We start from the raw sequence: 20,431 nt of genomic DNA, 5'->3' as shown, positions 1-20,431 counted from the left end.
GTGTATGTATAACTGATTCACTTTGTTGTAAAGCAGAAACTAACACACCATTGTAAAGCAATTATACTCCAATAAAGATGTTAAAAAAATAAATACATAAAACAAAAAAAAAAAAAGAAGTATCTGTCACAGACTAAGCAATTAGGCAACGGTGAGTAACTCGTCATAGAGAAGAAAAGAATAAAAACCTACGCAGGCTGTGTTACAGCTAAAAACTACCCAAGCCTGGGCAGACATTTCAGAAGTTCCTTTTAAATAACAACACAATGCCAAGTGTCCACTTTGTTCGGGCACTGTTTAAGTACTCGGAAGTCCAGAGAGAGATAAGGCTTATCATTCTGGAAAAATTAACAGCGTAATGGGATAGAAAGACAGGTCCACATCTCAGTCAGTCCAGATGTGACTAGTTCTTAAACCTCTACAGGAGAGCTACCTGTAAACCCTAGAGTAGGGAGCAAAAGTAATCTGGATTATGGGGCTTTGAAGGGACTTTAACCAAGAGGGATATTATGAAAAGGGAGAGGGTAGTATCTTTGACGGGAGGAGCAGCGTGGAAGCATGAAGTGTCCTGGAACGCTCAGGGCGCCTCTGCCGCTGGAACGAGAGAGCCCCGGATGGGTTGGGAGACCCTGAGGTCGAAGAGGTGTCAGGTGTGTGGAAAATGTACCCTGATTGACCTGAACGGTCTCTACGGTTCACAGGCACCTGGCAGGTGGGTCCACCTGCAGGTGCACTCCTGTGGGTGGGTTTGGAGAAGGCAGGGCAATTCCTTGGAGTGTGGAGGAGAAGATAAAGAAGTGAGAGTCAGAAACGGAGTCCCCGATGCATGGAAAAGTCACGTGGAGAGAGTCGGATAAGGGACACCAAGCCAGGAAATTTAGCTGTGCAGAGGAGTCCAGGGGAACTTGGTTATTACTCAAACCAGCGTTCATTCATCTGTGCCGATTCTACCGTGTGTTGGGGTCACGACAGGTGCAAAGGTGGTACAAAAAGAGGAACGAGAATGGTTCTCAATTAGCGGGCAGCCTTACAGGGAAGCTGTGCACTATACCATGGGGTAAATATCAGAGAGCAGCTATGGCATTTTGGATTAAGGGTTGGATTTAATTAAATGACTTTTGTAGATCAAAAATTGTCAAATAATTGGCAAGGGGATATGGCTCACCTTAATAGTTTTAATGTCCTTTCTCAGAAATGCGGCTGATAAGTTCTCTGCCATAGCAGACTCAATTGTCAATCTCAGTACTTTGGTTTACATGTCAATGAATACTGATATGCCAGGAAAAAAGAAAGAGCTCAGATACATTACAAAGTAGTGAATCCAATTACTCATTTATTATATAAACATTTATAGGCATAGTATAAACTATCAAATAAAAATAAAATGTATTAGAGATGAATGTTAAATATATAATGTCAATGTAACATAAATGTTTAAGTCAATTATAAAAATAACATTCAAAAATAAATACTTCATAAAGTTTAGAAAAATTAATCAACGTGAAAAAGTGAAAATGAATAACATTAATTTGTACTTTGAAAGGTCATTGTCAAAGAAGAACACATCAGTAGGAACTCCATTGAGTCCCCAGTAGACTTTTGTACAAATATCCCCAACTGCTAAAAAAGCAGCATCAGAGAAGGAGTGAGGAAATAATAACAACCTAATATTTTCTTTAGGCTACTCATTATCAAATCCCATTTCTAGTGATAATTTAGAAGAGATATTTGACCAGCTTTTTTTTTCCTCTAGGGGCTTCAATCTTTTCACTGATAACAAACGATGGTGTTTGTTTCCAGGAAAGCACGTCAGGGTCATCTTTAACATCTTGCATTTTGTTGCATATAGAAAGGGGGTTTGAGGCAGTTACTGTATCAACGTCAGCCCAGTCTTATTCTTACTTTACTTGTTCTGCTTGTTCAGAAAACACATGAGGTAGATGCAGATTCTCAAGTGTAGGCAGTGTGACCTCCAAGGGAAATATCTGAACCTGTGTGGATTTTGTCACAATTACTTAGGGATAGTGTGTAGGGGTCACGAATGCAGAATGTCCAAAAAAGCTGCCCGAATGAAGCTTCACTGGCCTAATTGTGGGACACGTTCGTATTCTGTGGGTGATGAGTAGGTCCAGCTCACACACGCGTACCTACTGATACTGATAACATGTCTCACTAGTCCATGCCGATCTCCTAATAACAGACGTGCCAGACGATAGGTTCTGCTCAGCCAGCTCTGGCCTTGCATCTGCATCAGGGAAAACCAGCATCTTTAGTGGAGATGAGGGACCACTGGACGCTGTAGACCCTCAGCATGGGAAGCGGAAAGACCCTCGTCCACATCCACCCTGTGTGTCTACAACCAGTTTATTTCAGAGCACTCTGCAAAGTCAGGAGTTCCCTGACTCAATTAATGTAGAAAATGCCATAATGTATTTCATTATAAAAAGTTATGAACTTCAGCATCACAGAGGCAAAAAGAAACTTCTAGAAGTCTAAGGTTTGCTAATAATCATAGTAGTGGCTAATATTTTGAGCCCTATATGCCAGGGACTAATGTGAATTATACAGTTTAGCTCTCCCAGTCGCCCTGTGAGGTAGAAAACAGTAAACTGAGGGAGTGAAAATGGACACTTTTCAAGACTGAATTGTACCTGGTGGCCCAGCAGAGCCTGGGAATCTCAAAACCAAGTCTGGTGTTCCCATTCCTGCCCTCAAGGCTGTGTCCTTGGTCAGGACCCTGGACTCCTGCCCCCTACCCAACTGACAGGCCACAGCAAATGCAAGGTCTTTTCTGTTATAAGCCATTGGTCTGAATTGCCTTTGTTTATTTCAGTCAAAGAAATTTGGTTCAAGGTATCCCAAGTGTTAAATTCAAGTAGATACATTCCCAGCTCTGTTCAACTCAAGTTCAACAACTTGAACTCCAAGGCCTGTCCTTAAGGAAGAGTGTTCTCCGAGGCTTTCTTGGGCCTGTGTTGCATCCGGGAACATTTTAGCTCCTGTATAACTGTTACTGTTAGGGTTGTCTTCTTTATTTGATACCTGAGCGATCAGGAGAGTGCGATGAACCTGTCTGTACACAGTACCTGGTTTGGTTTTGTTTTGTGTTTCATTTGCTAGTTTGCTGAGAAGACAGAAGTGGTAATATCCTACATGTTGCAGGTTCAGCACCATTATATTACAAGCTGATTTCACTTTGAAATTCTTGAACACTCGGAAGTAAAGTTTCTCCTCTTGAGGAGAATAAGCTATCTCTGGGTCAGTCTCTGGGCTCATATAGGTTCCCCACGTGGCAGGCACGTGCCTGAAAACCACCCGGAAATTCAGCTCATAGTCACTTCCACAGACACTCCAAAAAATGAGAACTTGATCAGAAAGCGTTTAGGTTGCTAATAAAACCGACGTTTGCATTTGCTCTTGGTCGCGGCAAATGGTGAGGTGCAAACCTGTGAAGAATCCGGGAAGGACGGCCGGGACTCAGCGCCCGCGAGCCGCGCCCAGGGGAGCCGGCCTGAACTGCGGGTGCTCACCCTCCTGCCTCTGCTCGCCAGCCCTGAGGAGGGTCCTCTGGACTCGTGTCACACCACGTATCGGATCGCGTCATGTGTCACCCGAAAGCCCTGCGACACCTGCTTCCCACAGAAACCCCACGGGCTGCTCTGGCCCAGTCCCTCCCTTCCTCTGCAAGCCACCTCTTCCCTCCCATGTCCCTGCAGGTCCTGAGCACGGCGGCCGTGTCTCCTTCTCCACCCAACCCTTCAGCCTCCTGCATTTCGCTTCAGACTACCCTTCATCATCTCAAAAACTGTTACTGTTTCCCTCCATATGATGTAAGGCCCATGCCTGCGGGAATTTAGTCTTGTTTGTCCACTAGCCTCCTTACGTAGAACAGAGCCTGACTCACAGTTGGCCCTCAAAGAATATTTTTTGTATGAATAAATGAATAACACATTTTAGTTAATACATTCCGTGTCGTTAACACGACAGAGCAAAGTTGAAATGTGTGTATAACTTTGGTGTGTTTGTATCCACATTTCATTACAGTCATGTTATAACGAAAAGAGGCTTGATTCTGCATATTTTCTTTTCATCTGAAGACCATGAAATATTTGTTTTGTTTCATAAATGAGTTCTAACATCAATTGAAGGGAAAGAATATTCAAATGGGTATATAGACTTAAATATTCAGTAGGAAATGAACTATCTTACTTATATGGCTTACATTAAAAAACACATCAATTAAAACAAAATTGGTGTTTACATTTTAATGGTAGCAATTATAGATAACATGCAGGAAGGGTGTAGACCAGGAAGAAACATCTATTAATTGTAACATTTGCATTGTCAACACATCTGTGTAGCCTTGTGTATCCCTTAAAAGACAATAAGTTAAATACCTTTCTCTTAAATTTAAAGTACACATTTTTCTGGCTTTTGTAAATAAATGTTAGATGAATTGAGTATCCTTTTGAAACTGTTTACAGAAACAATGCAAAAATAAACCACTGTTCATTTTCAGAATTGTTAAAAAATGTTAATTGTGTAGCTTTTTAATGGTTCATTTGTCTTTCCCATTTTCAGAAATTGAGAAGGGAGGATGTGGGGACCCAGGTATCCCTGCCTATGGGAAGCGGACAGGCAGCAGTTTTCTCCACGGAGACTCGCTCACCTTCGAATGCCAGGCAGCCTTTGAGCTGGTGGGGGAGAGAGTTATCACGTGTCAGCAGAACAACCAGTGGTCTGGCAACAAGCCCAGCTGTGTATGTGAGTACTGAGCCTGGTCCCGGGTCTATTCCGAGGCTGCCTTGAGAGGGGGAGAGAAGCAGGGCGGGCAGCTCTCAGCATCGCTTGGGAGCATGACATTGACCAGAAACAGCCAGGGCTTCTCAGACACTCGCTCTCATGCTTTTTTCACTTACTTAAAACCAATCAGTGATGTTACTACTAGACAGATAAACTCACTGAGAGCTTTCCACTAGAAAGATCCTAACAGAGCATCACTTCCATCAGGAGGGGCTGATGCCAGACTGTTTGAGCCATCAGTAGGGCCCGGGGTCTTTACAACCCACTAATGTCCTGTGACCCTTAAGCTGTGAGCATGGGCTGTGCTGTCACTTTGCGTTCAATGGAAGAACTGCCTGCTTCCTCATAAGTGTTTTAACAAGTAGAAAAGAAGGACTTCATAGCCAGTTGAAAAAGCAGGATTTTTTTGTAACTAAATATAGCACTGACTGGGGAACACATATGAAATTATGTGGAATAATAAGCATATCCACACCCTAGAAATAAGTCCAATAGATGTTCCCTCCAAAAAATGAAGAATATATATTCATATATATATAAAATATTCATATATATGAATTTCACATATATAAATATCTTATATATATATTCATATATATATTATATATATATATGAATATATATTACTGATTTTTGAGTACACATTTAAGTATTCCAAGAGATTTTTATATTATCCACCCAGGACACGGTCTGATTTTCCAAGTTATTTAATCATTGTTACCCTATAAATACTTCAACAATTAATTTGAAAAAATGCACTTTAAAGGCAAACACAAAATTTAAAGTGAAAAGTTATCGTAGAAAACTGACTAGAACCAATATTGTTTTCTGGAAATTGTTCTTATGACACAGGCATACTTTTTCATATTAATATTTGCTCTTCTGAAGGCAGAAAGTTGCAACTAGAAATTTTAATATTTGCCACAAATTTCAGTCAACTTGATAGGATCATTTTTGAATCAAGCTTGCCCTTTATTATGTATAGGCTCTAGTTCTATATATTGAATGTATTCTATTGACAACTTGGGAAAGAGAAAATGTTATGGTCCAGGATCACCCATTTAAAAACAGTTGGACGATCCTAGGTAACCGCAGGTATGGATTTTCCCCAAGTCCTTTGCATGTAGCCAGTCCTTTGGATGTGGGCAAAATTGTTTGAAAATTTATCTGTGTCTTCACAGTTTCCTGTTTCTTCAACTTTACGGCATCATCAGGAATTATCCTCTCACCGAATTATCCAGAGGAGTATGGTAACAACATGAACTGCGTCTGGCTGATTATCTCGGAGCCCGGCAGCAGGATTCACCTCATCTTTAATGACTTCGATGTGGAGCCTCAGTTTGACTTCCTTGCGGTCAAAGATGACGGGATTTCGGATATAACCGTGCTGGGCACTTTCTCTGGCACCGAGGTGCCCTCCCAGCTGGCCAGCAGTGGGCACGTCGTTCGCCTAGAGTTCCAGTCGGATCACTCTACCACCGGCAGGGGCTTCAACATCACCTACACCAGTAAGTGCGCCCGCTCCTGCCCCGCGTCCGCTTCTCCCCTGGTTCTCACGTGGGTGAAGCCCAGTGTCAAGGCTGATACTCCAGGGTTTTGTTTTGTTTTGTTTTGTTTTTGTTTCTGTGGTACGCGGGGCTCTCACCGCTGTGGCCTCTCCCGTTGCGGAACGCAGGCTCCGGACGCGCAGGCCCAGCGGCCACGGCTCACGGGCCCAGCCGCTCCGCGGCACGTGGGATCCTCCCGGACCGGGGTGCGAACCCGGTTCCCCTGCATCGGCAGGCGGACTCTCAACCCCTGCGCCACCAGGGAAGCCCACTCTAGGGGTTTTATAGTCACAGTTTGTAAAATTATATAGCATTATCCTGAGAACCTAGAAGATACCTCACTCCGTTTAGGTGAGTGTCTTGATCACCCCTATAGTGAGGACTGGATTACAGGTCTTCTCTCTCTCTGGTTTGCCATCCATCCATCCATCCATCCACCCACCCACCCATGTGTCCTCCATGCAACAAAATAGAATAGTAAAAAGGACTGAGGCATTTGGGGTCAGGAGCCATGGATTAGAACATCTGCGCTTGTATATACTTAGTGAATTTTGATAAGATGGCTAACTTTTCTTTGCCTCAGATTTCTCATTTGCATTAGAGATTATATTTAAGAACATCTGCTTAAATTGCATTGTTGAGGGAATAAAGTAAGATAATAATGTTAAATAGGAGTTATAAGTTATAATTTACTGGCTGCCTACTTCTCTGAGGTGCTGTGCTTATGATTTGACAGGAATTATTTCATGTAACATTGCTGGAACTCTGGAATATAAGCTTCGTATTCCTCATTCTGTAAATAAAGACAACTAGGCTCAGACCGCACGAGTCATCTGCCCGGGGGCAGGTAGTAAACACAAGACCCAGGATGCTAATCTAGATAATGTCAGAACCAAAACCCTTTTTTATCACCTACGTATCTCATCTCTGTTTTTCGTAGTGAAAAAGTGCTTTCAGGCTGTGGAATGCTGTGTGGATGGTAGTGATGTCTCTCCATCCATCTCTCTCTCTGTCTCTCTAGTCATCAGTATTCTGTTTCTTGAATATGTTTATTTATCTATGAAGATACAACTGAAATTTAGGAAAATAAATTGCTTTATAAGTGGTTTTGTTTTCTTCTGTTTTAATACTCATAATTAACATTGAAGTATTTTTTATTCTAGTCTTTTTTCTTTTTCTTTTCAGCATTTGGTCAAAATGAGTGCCACGATCCTGGCATTCCCATAAATGGACGGCGTTTTGGTGACAGGTTCCTGCTTGGGAGTTCGGTCTCGTTCCACTGTGATGATGGCTTTGTCAAAACCCAGGGGTCGGAGTCCATCACCTGCATCCTGCAGGATGGGAATGTAGTCTGGAGCTCCACCGTCCCCCGCTGTGAAGGTGTGGGTCCTCTATTGTTTGCCAGTTATTTTCCTTTAAAATGGTACATCTAATTTAAAAAACAGACAAGCAAACAAACAATTAACAGTATTGGTTTCCTAGGGCTGCCGTACCAAGTACCACAAACTGGTGGCTTTAACAGCAGAAATTTATTCTATCCCAGCTCTAGAGGCTGGAAGTCCAAGATCGAGGTGTCGGCAGGACTGGTTCCTTCCGAGGCTGAAAGGGAGAGCTGTGTTCCAGGCCCCTCTCCCAGCTTCTGGTGGGTTTGCTGGCAGTCTTCGGAGTTTCTTGGCTTGTAGAAGCATCATCCCCGCTTTCTCCGTGTGAGAATGTGTCTGTGTCCAAATTTCCCCTCTTTCTAAGGACACCAGTCATATTGGACTAGGGCCCAGTCTAATGACCAGGGCCCAGTCTAATTAGTTAAGTCATTAGACTTAAGTAATTATGTCTGCAGTACCCTTATTTCCAAATAAGGTCACATTCTGAGGTGCTGGGATTGGGAATCCGGAATATCGTGGGGGAGTACATAATTCAACCTATAACAACAACATACTTTTTAGTTAACTATTTTGTTGCCCTTAGTGTAGCTGACATAAATACTGCCTAACTAATTTTCTTCTTGACATTTCCACCCTGGTTATGTACGTAAGAAAACCAAAAGGGAAAAAATTAAGGAGGATATTACCTTTGATGTTTTCTCGGGTAAAAAAAAAAAATTTACTTAGAATGTAAACTCATACCCTCCCTGTCAGAATGGTCCAAGTGTAATGAGCTAAGAAAGGCTTTTTTAAAAAGTATCTCTAGTAAGTGCCAAAGAAATATAGATACTTTTAAGAAAGTAGACATTTTTTAGAGCAGTTTTAGGTTTACAACAAAATTGAGTGCAAGGTACAGAGATTTCCCACACACCCCCTCCCCCCACATATGCACAGCTGTCCCCATTATCAACATCCCACCCCGGATGGTACACCTGTTACAACCGATGGACCTATAGCGACACGTCACCATTACCCTGAGTCCGCAGTTTACGTTAGGGCTCCCTCTAGGGGTCGGCCATTCTTCGGGCTTGGGCAAATGTACGTGCCGTGCATCCACCATTACAGTATCACACTGGGTGTTTTCAGGGCCCTCAAAGCCCCTGCGCTCCGCCTGGCCACCCCTCCCTCCTCCTCCCTGCCTGCTAACCCGTATGGGCGGTGGGCGGTGCCTCGCCTGCTTGCTCTGCCCTCAGCTCTACCTCCAGGGTTACTCCTCATTATTTCAGGATCAGCATTATTGTAAATCGTCATTGGCTGATGCTGCTAGATTTACAGAAGGGTGGTTCTCATTTTTCCACAGTTTCATAAACGGTTAAAGTCAATTTGGTGGACCCTGAGCCCCACCCGGGAGTGGAGCCTCGATAAATTGAAGGGTAGGAACACAGCAGCAGGGCTTTCCTTTCTTAATTGACTTCTGTCACATTCCAAACGTGTGCTTTTGTATATTTTATATTTTATCAGTGTTAATAAATGGCTAGGTTGTTATCCTTTATAAATAAGTAAACAATACAATCAGGGTTCTCAGATAAATGGTACTAATAACAGGGCAGGAATAAGTATGTTTGCAGATACTGCTCGAGCCAAGCGTTTCGCTGCTGACTTGGAAGCGTGAATAATCTTACGAGAAAGAAGCTCAAAACAAGCAATACTGTCTCGTCTCTGTTCTGTCTGCCACAGTTCTCACTGCCACTGGTGTGCTTGCCTGCAGTGGGCTGTGTGCAGATAGGTGTAAGCCGCAGGGCAGGTACGTTTCTCCGTGCAGTCGGGGAAAGAAAGGGCACCAGGAGGTGGCAGGTGAGGGTTCCCATAGAGTCAGACAGAAGGAGAAAGTGCCACATTAAATGGGAGCAGGCAGTTCTCTCGCTGTTTGGAAGAGACCTTCAGATGAAGTTCAAGGCAAACCCCAGCTATGGGTTGTTAACAGCAAAACAGACCCTTAGCACAAGGACTAGTTAATGGTGAACGAGACTGTTGAAGTTTACTTGTACTTAGAAAATCAATTACTGAGGGAAAGATTTTTCTCTCTTTATTTGTTCTACATTTAACCTGCCTCTATGCTTCAGCATAGCTCAGTGTCATTAAAAAACACAAGTTATCTTGAGGGAAAAATTACCGTACAAGAATACATCTCTATGGCAACAAATTTTAAAGTTCAAAGAAAATTGGTGATTTCCTAGCAAAATATGAATTACCCAGAGTGATGCAATAAAAAGTACAAAATGTGAATAAACAAAGTACCATAAAAAGAAATAAGAAGGAAGATTAAAGACTGAAAAAGACACAGGCACCAGAGGCATGCACAAGGAAGTTGTCTGTCTTTCAAGTTCAGAAAATTTTAGCGTTGGGAACATGGTCCCAGATAATGGAAAAGAGGCACTAACTCCTATATCACATTTTATAAAGCCAGTTTCAGTGTGATATGCCCAAGCCAGACAACTGCATTAAAAATAAAGCTATAGACAAAATGTATATTCAAGAAGGACTTACTTTAGGGCTTCCCTGATGGCTCAGTGGGTAAGCATCCGCCTGCCAATGCAGGGGACACGGGTTCGAGCCCTGGTCCGGGAAGATCCCACGTGCCGCGGAGCAGCTGAGCCTGTGCGCCACAACTGCTGAGCCTGCGCTCTAGAGCCCGCGAGCCACAGCTCCTGAGCCCGCACGCCACAACTACTGAAGCCCGTGTGCCTGGAGTCCGTGCTCCACAACAAGAGAAGCCGCCGCAATGAGAAGCCCGTGCACCACAGTGAAGAGTAGCCCCCGCTCGCCGCAACTAGAGAAAGCCTGTGTGCAGCAACGAAGACCCAATGCAGCCAAAAAGAATAATTAATATATAAATAATAAATAAATTTAACAACAACAACAACAAAAAGAAGGACTTATTTTAGAAATGCAGTGTCAGGTAACTCGCCCAAGTAAATGGTCAAAACATCAAAAGAGAATCTGCCTTCTAAAGACCTCATTCCCATACTTTTATTTATTTTTTTTAATCACCCAAGCGAATTTGAAGGTCATCAGTGCTGTTCACCAGATATTCTGGATCTCTCCCGAGTCTGGCTTATCTTCTTGGCCCCTGTGGTGTGATGGAACTTCGTGAGGGGTCTGGCTAATTAGGTGCCAGTGGAAGTGACATAACCACCTTCTGGCTCAGAGGCTGTAATTGCCACTGCAGGACCCATGTCCAGGTGCCATAGCTCAGCTCGTGGAAGAAAGGAATTGGGGGCAGAGCCCTAGACAAGCACTGTGTGGGAAATACACCTCCCTTATTATAGCTGCTGTTGCATAACCTAATCTAAGTTGACCAGTACAGCAAACTTGAGATCATCATGTAACATTTTACTGTTCAATGTGGTTAATCTGCAGTATAAAGATTAGCATGTGTATTTCATCAGGATAAAGGGATACAAGTTCTAATGCACTCAATTATAAAGTGATATGTAAAAGACAATATATTCAGAAAATAATAGTAATGTGTGACAATTTGGGTATATTCCAAGAAATATGACAACTCAAAATTTAGGAACAAAGCTTTACTAAACTAAAGGAAACATGTTTGTTTTTATATGGAAAATAAGACTTTTAGGAAATGATCAGATTTATAAATGTCTTATGTATCATAATTTTTGAAAAATCTGTATTTGCTGTATGTCTTTCTATATAGTAGCTTTGTATAGTTAGTTAAGCATAAAATAAGTAAAATTAACATGCTGTGTTTTGCTTATGCTGTACTCTAAAAAGGAGTTGCCGTATCACATCAGTAAGCATAGGAATTAAATTCTGTGTGATACTGATCTAAATGGATATATGATTTCATAGGATGTAAATATGAATGTAAGGACTTAGCTAGGAAAAAACCCTAGTGTTAATAAGTAAAAATAACTTGTTTTTAAAATTATGATTACATGAAGTAATGAAAGTTTTCTTCAGCAACTCACGTTCATAAAAATGGCTCTGATTTCTTATTATGTACTTTAAACTATGGAAATAACACATATTCTTTGCAGCTTACTTGGAAAAGAAGCTATATCAAGAAAAACGTGTGATCTACACAGCAATCGCTTGGTCTTATCCACTATTAACATATTGATATTTTTGAATTTCCATCTCCTGTTTTCTCTGAATAAAATTTTTCTTTTGTGAAATTTAGATTATACTATAGGTACGATTTTGTATCCTGCTTTAAAATATATAATATTCTATTGCAAAGATTTTATCATTTTAACAGCATTTCAGAATATCACTTCAAACGTATTTGTGACATTCTAAATATGTAGTCATGTTCTTTTCATAAATTTTTTACTTTTCTTTTTTCGTTTCTTTTTTTCTATTACAAATGAAGCTACTATAATTATTTCTATAGATTCCTCTGTGTCAGTTTTTCTTTTCTAGCATCAAAATTTGGGTAAAATTTTTCCAGCATTTTAATGCATATTGCTATTTTTCCATAAAAGGAATATTTTTCCAAAAATATTTTTTTAACTAGGAACATTTTCATGTTTTATTTGATCTCTATAGATTCACAAAAGTGATTACAAAGGTGGCAAAGAACTTTGAGAAAAAAATAAATAAAATCTGAAAAATGTATGTGGCTAGGCAGAAACATGTTAAATATATGTTATTATTTTAAATTTTCTGTAGATTTTACAGAAATGCGTACTCACTTTTACTGAGCACCAGGCACATACTTTCCTCAAACTCCCTTTTGTCTATATAATTATGGATCACTGTTACCCAGCCCTTCAAAAGGATTGATGCACACTAGTTCATGTTTATCGAATTTTATTTATTTATTTTTTTGTTTTCTAACAATCACCAGCAATTTAGTAAGGTGTATGTGGCAAATTATTTTAATAAAATGAACACAGCCCAAAGTGAATAAACACGTACACATATTTTAAAACACACCCACAATCACACACCACAGAGTATTTTAATTTTAGATGTGAGGTAGTTTTAAGTTTGTGTATCAATAGACATTTGTTGACATCTGAATACATGTAAAATGTGGGTATCAGTGGAATTCGCGCCTCGTGACTTTGTTGTGATGATTGAAGGTGATAATTCCTGGAAGTCGTCTGGCAGACACCACTCACTTAGACTGTGCCATTATTACCATTATTAGATGGGAAGAACTTTGCTTCAGGTTGATGATAAATGCCCAGGTGTGGAATATATGTGCTCTGCTTTCAATATTGTTAATTTACTTGGGAATAACTTTTGCTTGAATACTAGAAACCATTAAGTCCATGAACACAGAAGCGAATTCCTGCAGTAACTGAGGTGCTGCCATGGTACATATACATAATTTGACCTGTTTGTACCCTGCATCATCTTTCAGCCCCGTGTGGTGGACATCTGACAGCTTCAAGTGGAGTCATTTTGCCCCCGGGATGGCCAGGGTATTATAAAGATTCCTTAAATTGTGAATGGATAATTGAAGCAAAACCAGGACACTCTATCAAAATAACTTTTGATAGGTAAGAAAAAACTTTGTTTTCCTTAATTTGGACCTGATGACCCATGCATGCCCAATGTTTTTATTTAAATGGATCTTAAATCTTAGAAAGATGACAGTTTTTCATTGGTTCCCCCAAAGGAGTTCACTTAAAAGGAAATAAGCACTTGCTTGATGAATTCTGTTCTTCTGGAATTTTGTCCTCTAAGCCCACAGCTACGGCCCCCCTGCAGACGTGGTTGAGGGCATGGTGGCCCAGACAAGCATTCCCAGAACTCACAGTCGCTGGCCCTTGAGTCCACCTCTGGATTTTGGACCTGAGGCTAGAATAAATGCTGCTTGGCGTTTGATTGCAAATAGAGCCTTTTGGTCCCTTACGTAGTTCTAGAAAGCACAGGAAAAGAGTTCTCCCACTCTGGGGATGGCTCTGGGGACTGAAGGGCGGTTTGGGGTTGCAGAGCTGGCAACAGCCTGTGTGCAGCAGATTCATTACCTGTTAATTAGCTACGAGTGGTTCCGTCACTGCAATGGTATTTGGCTTAGCTGTTTGTTAGTGTATTTGATAATCTAAGAAAAAAGAAGCATGCTATTTGAATTCTCCATGATCAGATATTGTCCAGATTGTCTCAACAATCAGTTTGAAGATTAAGAACCAAAAATACTTTGGAAGGGACCCACATGCTTTAAAATCCAAGGAAGCATCTTTGTTTAGTGTTTCAAGGTTAATTAATATCTGAGCAAATCGGGCTTTCTCTAACAATGACCTTCTTAACTAGACTGAGTTTGGGGTTCTAGTATTCAGAATATTATAACGTCTCAAGACAGATGTCCATTATTATATTATTTTAAACTAATTTTCTCATTCTCAATGACAACATCCATACAGGAAAGGTTTTTAGCAGGAATTATGTTATCACTTAGTGATTATTTGTATTTGAAGTTATTATTGATATTATTATATCTGATAGGATAATTATAACTCCAGTAGGATATATCTCTCAGAAGAAAAGAAAAAATTGGTTTATGTATTCATTATATTGGAGAATGGATTCTTGCATATAATCTTAGTCACTGGGAAAAAAAAAACCTTTATAAATATTAAGTAAATTGTTTGGTTTCTTATTAATTTTTACACTTTCTAGTATTGAGAGGGAAAAAAGAAGGCACACATCCTGATTTCCAGCAGCACAACAAATTTAAATCATTTAGTAAAAATAGTGATTTTACATTCTGGTTTGGCAGAATTTATTAGCATTCCATTTTCAGTTGCCTGAACAAAAATACTCAATTTTTCTCAATCTTGTCTTTTTGATACTATTGAACTGAGGTATTTGCTAAATTCCATTGGTAAGTACCAACATTTCTGATGTCTTCAGACACTTGTGATTATTACCCTGGACACAGTACACCGCCCTTCAATAGCGCATTGGTTTATACCTTGAGCTGTGAGCTGACATCCTAATAAAGGATGTGTTTGCACAAACAGATTTTAAATCCCATACTGATGTTATTGTTACGCAGTGTGTGCTAGGTTGCCAAATGGTGAAAAGCATTTATATTTTTCTTTCTGAGGTTACCCTGGAAATCGTCCAGCTCTTGAGGCATGCCCTCTGTCAGTCCTGGCTGTCTCTACAGATGAAAGATGTGAAAACTTCAGTGCAGATACTTCAAATGAGATTTATTCCATGCTTATCTAGACTTCTTGAGTGTGCACTCAGATAGCTGTGAAGTCATAGCATCTTTAGAGAACATTTTCAATAGTAAAAGACAAAGCTGCCCTATCCCACCCCAAATGTCCAGCCTGTGGCTGTATTCTGACCTCGCCACACGCTACACCAATCGTTTGAATTCCCCTTTATGGAAGATGGAAGGTCAGGGGCCATTCTAAGTTAGTTGCAAGAATATATCATTATTGTGCATTTGCGCTAAGAGGAGTATGTGATTTAATGATAAACAGGGCAGGGCCCTTTGATTTCAGCATCTTTTTTCATTGATCTGTGCCAGGAATCTAAGACAGCCACTCCGTCCCTTCCTCTTCCACCCCATCAGCAGCATGCATTACAGACCCTGGAGACCCATGGCACAGGCTACCCTGGAATTCTCTGTCTGAGAGTCACTGATGAATCAGAGGCTCCAGTCAGTGAGCTGCTGCCTGAGAGCCACGCCAGACACTTGGAAACTGGGTTAGCTCTTTGAGGACGAGATGGGCCCATTTACAAAGTTATCTCAGTGCCTGGAATGGTACCTCCATTTCATCAAAGAGCACCCAAGTAGCTGCAACTGTATATAAATATAATATCAGACCAGATGATCTGGAAGCAGAAGTCCTTCTTGGAAGAAGAGTTAAGCACTTTTTGGAAGCTGTTCTAACCTTTTCAAATCATTGAAGGAGTATTTGGTTTCTGAAGCAGTAATGTGCCCAGTGCTCTCCCACTGTCACGCAAGAGTTAATGCAGCTTGAAAAGGCACAGAATTTTTGGTTTCAGGAAAAGTATTTAAAGTATTGTCATGTATTTTGATTTACCCTTTTCCTTTAGGAGATCATATCACTTCAATATGCTCATTTTAAGAAATCCATAATCATGTTTCACTGGGGATCATGAAAAACAGTTTGAAAATGTGCCGTGACTGACTTTCACTAACTGGTGCTTCTCTGTCTACTGGCTCACGGTATTTTTATTTTAGAGCTGAGTCACTACCCCCGTTTCTGTCTGTGATGCTACTGGATGGAGTATTGAGTCAGAGGGAGGGATGTGGGGGTGAGTCTTCCCCCCAGAAATAAGTACTGTCCTCAAATACTACACGTGCTCAAGTCTTCAAAACATATATACGTATCTCTGTATCTACTTTATGTCTCTTGCTGTATGTGGGTTTTTAGTAAGTGAGTGCTGTTACGGGATGTCTGTACGCCAGTGCAGCTCTGCCTCTCTCTTCTGACTGGATACGCTTGCCCGCAGATTCCAGACAGAAGTTAATTATGACACTCTGGAGGTCAGAGACGGGCCAGCCAGCTCGTCCCCGCTGATTGGGGAGTACCACGGCACACAGGCGCCTCAGTTCCTCATCAGCACAGGGAACTTCATGTACCTCCTCTTCACCACAGACAATAGCCGGTCCAGCGTGGGCTTCCTCATCCGCTACGAGAGTAAGTGGTCCTCCCTCGCCAGGGCTGTGCCCGATTGTCGGGTTGAGTTCCACACACGTGGTCTCATTGTGTCACGTAGCAGGAGGTGTGCTGGGCATGCATTTCTAATGCTACTCAGTGTAAAAAACAGCAGTTCTTCCTGCCTCTGTCCACACTGCACTGCGCCGTCGTCAAGACTTTCTCTTATTAAAGACAGAGCCTTGGGGATTTTTACTTTACAACTCAAAAAGAAGACATATTCGTGTATTATAGAGTAAAATAATAAAATAATTAAAACAGTGAGACGTGTTCATTTACTGCACGATGTAATAATAAATTTCTACTATTAGAAAATATACCTGTTGGCCAAAAGAGCTACAGGGCATGTCACTAAAATTATATCTCCTGAGCAATATTTTTTGTTAGAAAAATGGTTAGGGCAGTTGTGGTACTTATTTGTGAGTGTACATGTATGTGCCTGTTTCATTCAGCAGAGAGACTGTAACTAAGAGAGAGGGAAATAACACTCGGTTGAACTTTTACTAAATGACAAATACCTGTTGTTATTATTAACAACTGTTAAAAATGTTTAAGAACAATTATTAGACATATTTAAACACAATTGCTAAAATATCATAATGCAGTGTATTTTGCAAAGCCATCCCAATTCCTTCCCATTTTTGTTTCCATCCATCCAAATTTGGCTCTTAGCTTTAGCTTCTGAAATTAGGAGATCGAGGGATTATATTATTTGATGGTAATATTTATGCATGGGTGCTTCTGGAATGGAGTAGAGTGCATTTCAGCCTGGGAATGCATTTCTAATGCTAGTCAATTTAAAAAACAGTAATTCTTCCGTTCTCTGAAAATTCTTCACTTCCAGAGTGGAATGAAAGAAGATGCATGAGAGTAGCTCAATACGGAATCTGAAGGAATAAATCCTTTATTTTTTTAGGATTTTTAAGGTTGTTCTTTTTCAGAATCTTTCCTAAAATAAACTAAACAAAGTTTTAATGTTGTTGTAAAAATACATATAATTTTATAAATGCATGAATGGGGCCATATCTAACATGCTGAATTTTTCATCTTTTTTTCTTTTTCTTTCCTTCCTTTCCCCACATCGCCCGCTGCTACTCATGTTAATCTTGCCCAAACCCTATCCAACAACTAAAATTAATAACCTGTTGTATATATTTCTCTTTTTTACATGCTATCTATATAATTATATGCAAACATATATATGCAAATACACATATAAGGTTATGTGTACTTTTTGATTAAAAATGGAATTATATTAGACTTGTATTCTGATAACAAGAAAATTGATTATTAATGATTTAAAGATTAATTTCAGATTTAATTCAAAGTTATTATGCTTCATATATATACATCATTTATTTCAAAGTTACCTATTTTTAAACTTGTACATTTTAAGAAGCAGAAGCTTTTGTATTTCATTCCTTTCTTAACATTCCTTTAAGTTATCACTTCTCTTTGGAGTGAAGACGTGTACACATTACATTCATCCGAATTTGTACAACTCCTCAGCGTTGATCTGCTAAGATGTATTCTCTCCACCCCATCCTGCACATTCTTCTTAAAGCTGCATACAATAGGTTGGCCTTTGGATATAGAGTTGGGTGAAACTTAAGAGAATAGATAGTTTTAGGCGCTGACAAACACTAGAACAGAGTATTCTATGTTCTCTGTCTCTTATTTGCATACCATAGATTGTTTTGCCTATTTCTAATCCCTTTTGAAGAAACAAGTTCTAAAGCCCATATGTAGGTAGTAGAAACTAGTGTCATTTGCTTCTCTACCTCATTTAGATAAGTGGGTTGTTCTTATTCATGATTTCTGGAAAATCAGGGAAAGTCAGTCACAAGTTCCTATTTAGATTGTCAGCATTATATAATATAATATAATATAATATAATATAAATTGAGTAGATAATTCTAACAATAATCATTATAAGCTGAAAAGACTGACTGCATTATGTTTCAGGGTTCTTTTTATTTATCCTGCATTTGAAAATGGACATGAGTCTGAGTAAGACATGGTATAACCCAGTGATCCTCAGAGGACAGTGCTTTTTGCCATTTTCCCTTCTTTTCCTCAGTAAAAGGAGGCAAAAACAACCCCCTAGCTGGTGTGTTTGGAGGATAACTGTGCAAGTGTCTTAAATGTCTGATCCCTTGGAGCCTGGAATTCTTCTCCCTCCTTCTTTACTGGAAAAGCCGGGGCTGGCTCTGTAGTTCTGGATGAGGGCAGAGGACAAGATGGGCAAGGTTCCTACAGCGTCAGACTGTCCACAGCTCTGCCTTAGAGGAGACCTTGTTCTGGACATTCATCCGCTCTCATCTGTGGACACCCGTGACCCTTCCAGAAGGCCCGGACCCCAGACATTCCTGACGCAGTCTGTGGGTGAGAGCATTGACAGCATATTGGGAGATGATCACCAGGAAGGAAGTCACCCTGAAGCTTGACTTGTTGTCACCTCAATTTACTTATCTCTGGTGAAGATTTCGAGGAGAAACGGGAAGCGAGCACAAGCCAGTGCGACGCAGGACCTGGCACTTGAACGGGAAGCAGAGCCAGGAGGGGCCTGGCCTTCAGCACGGTGGCTGTCGGGGCTGCTGCCACAGGCACCTGCGGGCTTTGCAGCTGGCCAGGGCCCAGGCTGCCAGCCCGGCGTCCTAGGGCGCGCCTGCCGCTGCTGGGGCAGGCACTTTACGGGGGCCCTGTCCCCCCCCTCACGCCCACGTCCTGGGTACGAAGCCTGCCGAAGGAGCAGTTTTTCTCAAACACTGCTGTGCGCTAGTCTTCACCTGGGGGTCCTAGCGAGATGGAGATTCCTAAGCTCGAATTTCAGGTATTAAAATTGAGTGCGTCAGAATTCTGGATCTTTGAGTGAGTCCTCAAGGTGATCCCGAGGGCGGTGGGTGGCCTGTAGGTGGCAGTGGGTGTCCGAGGCAGCCCAGGCAGGCCATGGCAGATGCTGCCTGCCGCAGGGGCTCCAGGTGGAGGGGACCTGCAGGCAGCTGCAGAGGGACAACAGAGGTAATGGAAGAGCAAAGGACCAGGAGAGAAGCACAGAGAGAGACAGAGAGAGAGAGGAGAAAAATATGGGAACGACACACCTTACCAAGCCCTTTGTCATTTTGACCATTTCTAGTACCCTTTGAGGAAACGTGTTCAGAACCCAATATGCAGACACTAGAAAAATAATTACACCTGCTCGTCTGACACATTTTTAAAGAGTGGGTTGCCCATGACCCAAGAATGGTTTACATCAAATTTTTATGCCATTTAAAAATCATAAAATAGCCCATTTCCCTTTTGTCTTTCATCAAGAATGGCTGACACTGTAAACCTTTCTTGTTTTAAAAAAGTGTTAATGACCCCGCCTCATGCCCAGATGGGCCCATGGCAGTCTACTCTACAGACAGCCTTGCAGGGGTGACCACACTCTGCTCAAGTTTCGCTTATTTTTGTAGTGGTTCCATAAGATAATGTGAGCTGCTGTAAACGACATTCATTTCATCTCTTTCTGAACTGTAGGGCAGAAGGGTTGAAGCCAGTTTTTCAAGGTTTATTCCTAGAAGCACAGCCATGGTTGCAGTTCTGCTCCTGTACTAAGTTTTAGGAATCGTTGCCCTCATAAATATAGTGTCCATTTACAGTCTGTGCTTTCATGACTTTGTTCCTTATAGGGAATGTGGCACAGCTTATTCATATAATAGTAATTGCATTATCCCCCAGAATAATCATTTGTTCTGTTTGTTTGTAGAGACACCTTTGAACCACACTTTAAAATCATCATAATTGTATAAGGAATTGAAAAATAAAATGGTAAAAAAAGAAAAATAAATGGATTTCTCAAGTATATGGAGATTTTCCATTTAATTTTAGCACACTTCTTAGAAATGCTTTTTAATAATGTTTCTAGAAAGAAGCAAGATTTACTAAATGTTAATGTATATATCCTACTATGCAATTCATATACTGTGCAATTTTTTAAAAAATTTGTGATAAGCAGTGTGTAGTTTGTGGTGTGTGTGTGTGTGTGTGTGTGTGTGTGTGT

General features: G+C 40.9%; 1 protein-coding gene across 1 annotated transcript in view; it reads left to right on the top strand.

Moving 5' to 3' along the window:
- Nucleotides 1-20,431, top strand: part of CSMD1 (CUB and Sushi multiple domains 1) — a 611,399-nt gene that overhangs the window by 249,900 nt on the left and 341,068 nt on the right. The window contains exons 8-12 of the mRNA XM_028481319.1: nucleotides 4,582-4,764; nucleotides 5,985-6,311; nucleotides 7,536-7,730; nucleotides 13,107-13,245; nucleotides 16,181-16,368. Of these exons, the coding sequence (XP_028337120.1) occupies nucleotides 4,582-4,764; nucleotides 5,985-6,311; nucleotides 7,536-7,730; nucleotides 13,107-13,245; nucleotides 16,181-16,368 (1,032 nt within the window). The remainder of the gene's footprint in view (nucleotides 1-4,581; nucleotides 4,765-5,984; nucleotides 6,312-7,535; nucleotides 7,731-13,106; nucleotides 13,246-16,180; nucleotides 16,369-20,431) is intronic.

This window comes from Physeter macrocephalus, chromosome 20, assembly GCF_002837175.3.
Source record: "Physeter macrocephalus isolate SW-GA chromosome 20, ASM283717v5, whole genome shotgun sequence".
NCBI lineage: Eukaryota > Metazoa > Chordata > Mammalia > Artiodactyla > Physeteridae > Physeter > Physeter macrocephalus.
This window is presented reverse-complemented; position numbering and strand designations above follow the sequence as displayed.